This window comes from Limulus polyphemus, unplaced genomic scaffold (genome assembly GCF_000517525.1).
Source record: "Limulus polyphemus unplaced genomic scaffold, Limulus_polyphemus-2.1.2 Scaffold1421, whole genome shotgun sequence".
Classification (NCBI taxonomy): domain Eukaryota; kingdom Metazoa; phylum Arthropoda; class Merostomata; order Xiphosura; family Limulidae; genus Limulus; species Limulus polyphemus.
In genome coordinates this window covers 249,572-256,619 of record NW_013667031.1, presented here as the reverse complement: position 1 = coordinate 256,619, position 7,048 = coordinate 249,572, and the positions used below count along the sequence as shown (strand labels likewise).

The window sequence follows — 7,048 nt, the reverse complement described above, 5'->3', positions numbered from 1 at the left end:
TATATATATATATATATATATATATATAAAGATAAATCAACAAAAACAAGAAACTAAATAATTGACTAAATTCCATGTCTTATCACTTGTGTTTATGTACTTAAGTTATACTCTTTATGTCATTAACAGTATTAGTTAAGCTTGGAGAAATTATTGGGATTATAGCTAAAAATATCATTAGAAGTGAGGGTAACAAATTGATGAAACAATTAATTCTAATCATTGCAAGAAAGGACAGAAGAATAGTATATTATATTAGCCATATTTATAAATAGGTTGGTTTTTAATTTTGATCTACGTAAGTTGCTTTGATCAAAGTTAAGAATCCCTGTTTTTTTTTTGTTGTATGATTTAGTTAACTATAAGTTCTAGTATGCCACAAACTATGTACATACCACTTAGCTGCATGCGGTTCTTGATAAGGTCAAGAGGCTGAACAAATAAAGTGGCTCCCATCCTATAATGCATTACATATAAGAATATACAAAAGTGTATTATTACATACAGACTGTACACAAATACACACAGTCATTATGTTTGTAAGATGCAAATGAAATCAAATCATATGATGATGTAAAAAAATATTTTTCAAAAGGTATCATGGGCACATAACATCTCATTAGAAAATATAAGTTAGGCTAAGAAAGTGAAATCTACTTATTTACTAATGACATCATACTGTGCCATATTTTCATACCATAATATACCATTGATACGTTGTTTAGGCAGAGTATTCATAATAATATGAAAGTCCCATTTTTCATATATGTTTCAATTTTAGTATTCCCTATATTTATTACATAAGATCATGTTTTAACATAAAATAAGAAAGATCTTCAGACAAGGTTATATATGAAAAACATGCTTAACAATACACCGAGTGATTTTTAATCCCAGTTATGGTTGATATTTTACACAGAAAACCATAAAGCATACTACAAGACACTCATCAAATGAAACAATGTAAGGGCATAATTTTTTTTTGATGTACTAGCTAGACTAATAGGCATGAGAAATGTACCAACCTGAAATTAAATTCTACTTGTGCAAATAGTACAATCTTTGAACAAATCATTCAGTTTAGAAGCACAAAAAAAATCAAAACAACTACGCAGTGGTTCAATATTCAGTCATATGTAAGAAAAAGCTTGCAGAATTCCAAGTGGCTATTATCTCCTTTAATAAACTTCTCAGTAAAAAAAAATAATAATCTTGTAGATTATAAAAGGTTATAAATACATAAAGAAATAACCGGATATTGAAATTTACAAGTCAGTACTGAGTCACTCGTGTTTGTATATCAGGCTTATGATGGATTAGCCTATCACAGATAAATAGGCCACCAAAGTTACAAAACTTTCAATTACAGTACATATATAACAATTTGATAGAAAAGTAACAATGGGTAGTAGTGTAAATAAACTTTAATAATTGATTATATAATTCGAATAACATGCATGCAGAACCATACTAGCTTCAGGCTAGTACTTGTGAAATTCATGGTAGCCAAAGCTCATATATTTGTAGTCCCAGACATCAGCCTAGTGGATTATTATACTCCTGTGATGATACCACTTAAGGTACTTTTCATTTTGTCATAAGTTTACTTTGCAATAATGTTATCTCCAGTTGTTATGTGGTAAAACTAGGTGTTTACAAGTTTTTAAAGAAAGCTACTATGATTATATGAATTACATGTCTTATAATGATGAAAAGCTACTACTCATAAGTTACATATACCAATACTTTAATATTTTCTTACTTCATATCTCAAGTTCGACATCTTTATAAGTACTTAACTGATTATTTCATTTTGCATGTTTTGTGTATAAATTTCCACCACTTACCAGGAAAAATCAACCAAACTAAAAATGGGTATTTCACCTTTCTTCATTGATTAAACATTTTTCTGGAATTGTCCTTCACCCTGGAACGTTTTAACTACTTAATTTATTTTTATTTCACTTTATAGTATATTATGCATAATAATTTCAATTATAATCAGTTTAAAACGATTTTTTAATCAATGTTTTATGAAACATCATTTTTATTTCTTGCTAATTTTTAAAACTTTACACAATTTCTCTTACTGGACTCATGACATATGAGTCATATGTTCACCTCCAAAAGTTTTTCATTTAAACTTCAAACATTTTATCACCACTCATCCATCTACTGATTTTTCTTCTTTCAGTTATAGTTGAAATTTAATTGTTAATCGTTCCAGTTAACGTTTGAGTAATATATTATTCTATCCCCATTCATTTTTCTCATATATATCCTACAAATCTTTATTATGAATGAGAGATTTATATAGTGCGTCCTTGAGACTTAGGTCGTTGTGAAGCGTAAATCCTTGTAACTTACACTGTTAGTGTTAGTGTATTACATACATTGTTAACCTATAGGCTACACAGTTTGTAATTGTATAATTTTAAGTATTTCCCTTGAGTTACCTAATACATTCAGTCAGCTAAATTATATACATGTTATTATATAAAATTATCGAAACATATTCATACCCTGCCGTTCCTCCGAAAAGGAAACGGAGTGATTTGGGAATTTGCGCCGGTTGCTTCGAGGGCGAATTGGAAGCAGACATTTTCCTTGATTTTAAATCTCGACTCAGTATGTCTTCGGCTAGCTAGAAATTGTATATTCGATAACCATGTGCCCTGAGAGGAGATTATATCCCAGAGTTCCGTGTATATTCCTATTATATATAAAACCTCTTGCACGTGGCTCTCGTTATCTCGTGTGACCTTGTTTAAGGTGAGTGTGAGTTACAAAGAAATCTTAACTTTTTATTCTAATCGATTACAAAATGTTTTAATTCAACTGCACGTTTCTTAATTTATTGTTACAAAATGTAAAATATAAACTTGTATTATCGCTGCTATTACTACTGCTGCAAGTGTATCTTAGAAAATAAAAGTAACAAAGAAAAGATATAGTAACGCTCAAAGTCAAACGTCAGTAAGTAGGTAACTTAAATTTAAAACATACTCGGGATAAATGTAGCTAATTTTGTTTTACTATTATTAATATTATTGTGTCAATCCATGCTTGGTCGGTAGTCAACGGTTCGCAAAGATCAGAACTGTACTTAGTTTGCTTCAGGGCTTCGGTTTACTTTTATTCAGAAATATCAGGACCCGAGATCCATAACTTGTTTTGAATTTTTACTAACGTAAAGTCGGAACCCAGTTTTCTATACGTCTCGGTGCATGTAAAGTGGTATTTGCCTGACATTGTCAACTACGTTAACTCTTCCCCCCCCCCCTCTCGCCATTCTCAACGTAAGAGTAGCTACAAAATCTCAAAATTCCCAACCCTTGCACGTTTATCCAGTACTCTTTATTAGCCGCAGCATAGTGGCTCATAGTCATAGAAATATTAGAATGTCTCCGAGTTTTTCAAGTACAAACTTTTAACTATTAGCTCCATCATCTCTTGACTGATTTTGTGTCTAATTACAGTTTTGTATTCGGGAAGTCAAACCCTTTCCATTGATATATTTGACCACGTCTAAAGTCATGTAAATTAATTTACTCTAATCCTGCCTAAAAGAATTTCAATTTGAGGGTAGGTTTGTAAAGATTCTGGTGAGTAATAAAATCTTATCGGGTATACGCGCACTTCACGCGTCGTATTTGTGACGCACACAAATGTAGCTAACACAAAGGACTTGCTCCAATCCTGCCTAAAATAATTTAAAGCGTCGCGGCTATTGAGGATTCCATTTTGTTTTTTTCCGAATTAAGCACCATTACTAAAATTAAGACTAATTATGTAGTGTACTCCCTAAAATTGCAGTGCATTTTACTAAATATTTAATTTTTCTAAATTGTTATAAATGTTAAGATTTAAGTTTTATTTTAACAATAACCTTGGTATTTTGAATGTAGACATCATATAAAGTTTGCTCATTTTATTTTAAAATCTTTCTAGTTTTTGACCTTGAAACATGGTAAGGTCATAGCCTAGAAGTTAGTTTTTTATACTTATAGGATGCTTTTGGAATATTTATTAACATTTAATACAACTAAATATTAAGTAGTCTATGTGTTGTAATAGGTTTTAAACATATACAAAGTGCAGTTGTATGAATTACATTTAAGGTTTAATGAAAAAAAAGTAATTTATGGATAGTATAGAAAATTGTTTGTGATTGTAAAAATGTACGGAAAAATGTCCGTTTCTTTTACAGAAGAATCTAAGGAGCATTTAAAAAAAAAATAGTTATGTAGGACTAATAATAATTACTTATGATCTGATCTGCAGATATTAATTGGTTTGTACGAAGGTAGTAAAATATAAAACAAACTTCAGAAAAAGTTGGTGCATTTATGTTGTGACACTAACAGCCTAATTATGGATAAATTATTTTTATCAGTGAATCTTCTTTTGGAATGAAAATTAATCTGTTCAATTCACCAGTGAGATGGCTTAACCTTCTCCTTTTGTTTAACCCACTTGTAATATGAATATTGTCAGTAGTTTTCAATTTTAATCTCGGGATCAAATTTGAGAGAAAGAGTAAATACTATTGTGTTTTGAATAACATTAATCATAACAAGGAAACAATTTGTCTGTCATGGTTGTACACCAACTCCTGAGAAAAAAGTTGAAACTTAACACACCCTTTATTTTTCAGGAAATATTTTACTGTTAATTGCAACTCATTCCATAAATCAATCACCCCCTTAAAACTAAACTGCCTTAATTGGAGACAAGATTGTTTTTTTTTTCTATATTTTAAACTTGTCTACTTATTCTCTTGTCAGCACAAAGAAATCAGAGGTATTTAACCTGTTTATCCCATGAATGGTCTAGTAAACTTCAATAAGATTATCTCTTGTCCTTCTTTTCTCAAAGTAAAATGAGATTTTATTGAACAAAATTTGTGAAAGCTTACCATGTAGTTAAGATCAATAAAGGGATCATTGATGGCTACAACTTCAACTCCCTTGTCCAAACAGGAGCGGAGTACCAGACGACCAATACGTCCAAACCTTTAAAGTTTATGGGGGGAAAAAAATCTCAATGTTACTAAATTAAATAACAATCAAAGAATTGGCAAGATACAAAGATGTTAGTTAATAATACAAATAATTTAAAAACAAATTTTCCACATTCAGAAAATGTCACTAGGTTATTGCATGTTGCAGACAGATTTTTTATCAGAGCAAAATATAAAATAAAAATTCAGCCTTACCCATTAATTCCAACTTTTGCCATTGTTTTGTGTGGTAGGCTGTGAAACTACTGAGGAGGAAGTCCCTGAAAATATAAAAGTATAGCTTGAAATATGGTATTGTTGAAAATTCATTGTAATAATTAACATGTCTTAAGATTTAAAAGAAATATAACCAATCAACAGGTACTACAAATTCTGTATATTAAAGGATACTGGTAAAAGTTGCTCAAATTATGTTAAATATACCGATTTCATGTTAAAAAGAGGAAATTACAAATCACTACTTAGGTCTCATTTAAAATACAGTTTTTGCCTTCATATCTATGAAAGGATATTGACTTAATTAGAAAAAATTCAAAGAATGGCCACTAGAATAATACTGGGGATAGAAGGGTCATTTTATGAAGAATACAATAAGCCACGAGGCATCTTAAAAAAATAAATATTGTTGGATAGAACATTATTGCCCTTGAGATAAGATTGACATAATAAGCTGTCTAATTAATCCTTTATGAGAGTATTTAGAGACGGTGTATGTAGAAAACTTAACCATTTGTCACAGTTGGAAAACTTTTAAAAAAATTATTGCTTTCACATAGTTTCTGGTATTTTAAACAGCATTATCATCTAAAAATTCAAATGTAAATTAGGTAATCCAAGTTAAAGTATTACAGGCTATTAATGTATTTAAATGCAACAATATGTTAGATAGTCTTGTAGTGTTGATGCTTAAGTAAACTCAAATCCAAATTTGCTACACTTATTTAGTTAATAAATTTAAGTTATTTTCATAATGAGTGTGATCTGACTCTTAAACTTCTCATTTGTTTTAACATCTGTTTGCATGGCCACAAATTTTAAATTTCCCCCTTTTTTAGACTTGATGAATTTTGGACACTTATTTTGACAGGTATACATGTTCAAATACGACTCCACACACGGTCGCTACAAAGGAGAGATCAAAGCAGAGGAAGGTGTGTTAATTGTAGGTGGACATAAAATTCAAGTTTTCCAAGAGTAAGTAAAGTCTTGAATATTTATTCAGTAATTGCAATGTTTAACTTTTGACCATACAGATTATAATCAGTTGACTTAATTTGCTTTCAGTTCATTAAACTGCATAAAACTATCTAAATAACCTAAAGCATTACTCAGTCTATAAATTTATAACGGAAGAGTTACAATGAACTTCTGCAATGTATCATTCCATATAACTAGAAAATGTCCTTGTAATTGTAATAAAAATATGTAGTTTTTGTTATTTACAAAAATAACTTTGCTTCCAAACCAAAACTGCATGAGAAATAAGTAGGAAGTATATTTGGTATGGCCGGCTTATAATGTAAGTGGGAAGTATATTTGGTATGGCCGGCTTGTAACGTAAGTGGGAAGTATATTTGGTATGGCCGGCTTGTAACGTAAGTGGGAAGTATATTTGGTATGGCCGGCTTGTAACGTAAGTGGGAAGTATATTTGGTATGGCCGGCTTGTAACGTAAGTGGGAAGTATATTTGGTATGGCCGGCTTGTAACGTAAGTGGGAAGTATATTTGGTATGGCCGGCTTGTAACGTAAGTGGGAAGTTCAGTTTTTAACATATTGCCATCTTAATATAGAAAGTTTTAGGTACAGGAACTTTTTGAAAGTAGAAGAAAAATTAATTTACTTCATTTGTTTTTTTCTTCTAAAGGATGAAACCCAATGCTATTCCGTGGGGAAAAGCTGGTGCTGATTATGTTGTGGAATCAACTGGTGTTTTTACAACAATTGAAAAGGCAAAGCCTCACATTGAAGGTGGAGCTAAGAAAGTTATTATCTCTGCTCCCTCAGCTGATGCCCCTATGTTTGT

General features: G+C 30.6%; 2 protein-coding genes across 2 annotated transcripts in view; one reads left to right on the top strand and one right to left on the bottom strand.

Moving 5' to 3' along the window:
• LOC106463487 (mitochondrial 2-oxoglutarate/malate carrier protein-like) overlaps positions 1-2,746 on the bottom strand; it is a 17,258-nt gene extending 14,512 nt beyond the window's left edge. Inside the window, exons 1-2 of the mRNA XM_013923526.2 lie at positions 2,523-2,746; positions 396-457 (exon numbers count right to left, since the gene is read on the bottom strand). Of these exons, the coding sequence (XP_013778980.1) occupies positions 396-457; positions 2,523-2,602 (142 nt within the window). The 5' untranslated portion in view covers positions 2,603-2,746. The remainder of the gene's footprint in view (positions 1-395; positions 458-2,522) is intronic.
• Positions 2,747-6,103: 3,357 nt separating this feature from the next.
• LOC106463484 (glyceraldehyde-3-phosphate dehydrogenase 2-like) overlaps positions 6,104-7,048 on the top strand; it is a 5,488-nt gene continuing 4,543 nt past the window's right edge. The window contains exons 1-2 of the mRNA XM_022390985.1: positions 6,104-6,217; positions 6,890-7,046. Coding sequence (XP_022246693.1) covers positions 6,117-6,217; positions 6,890-7,046 — 258 coding nt within the window. The 5' untranslated portion in view covers positions 6,104-6,116. The remainder of the gene's footprint in view (positions 6,218-6,889; positions 7,047-7,048) is intronic.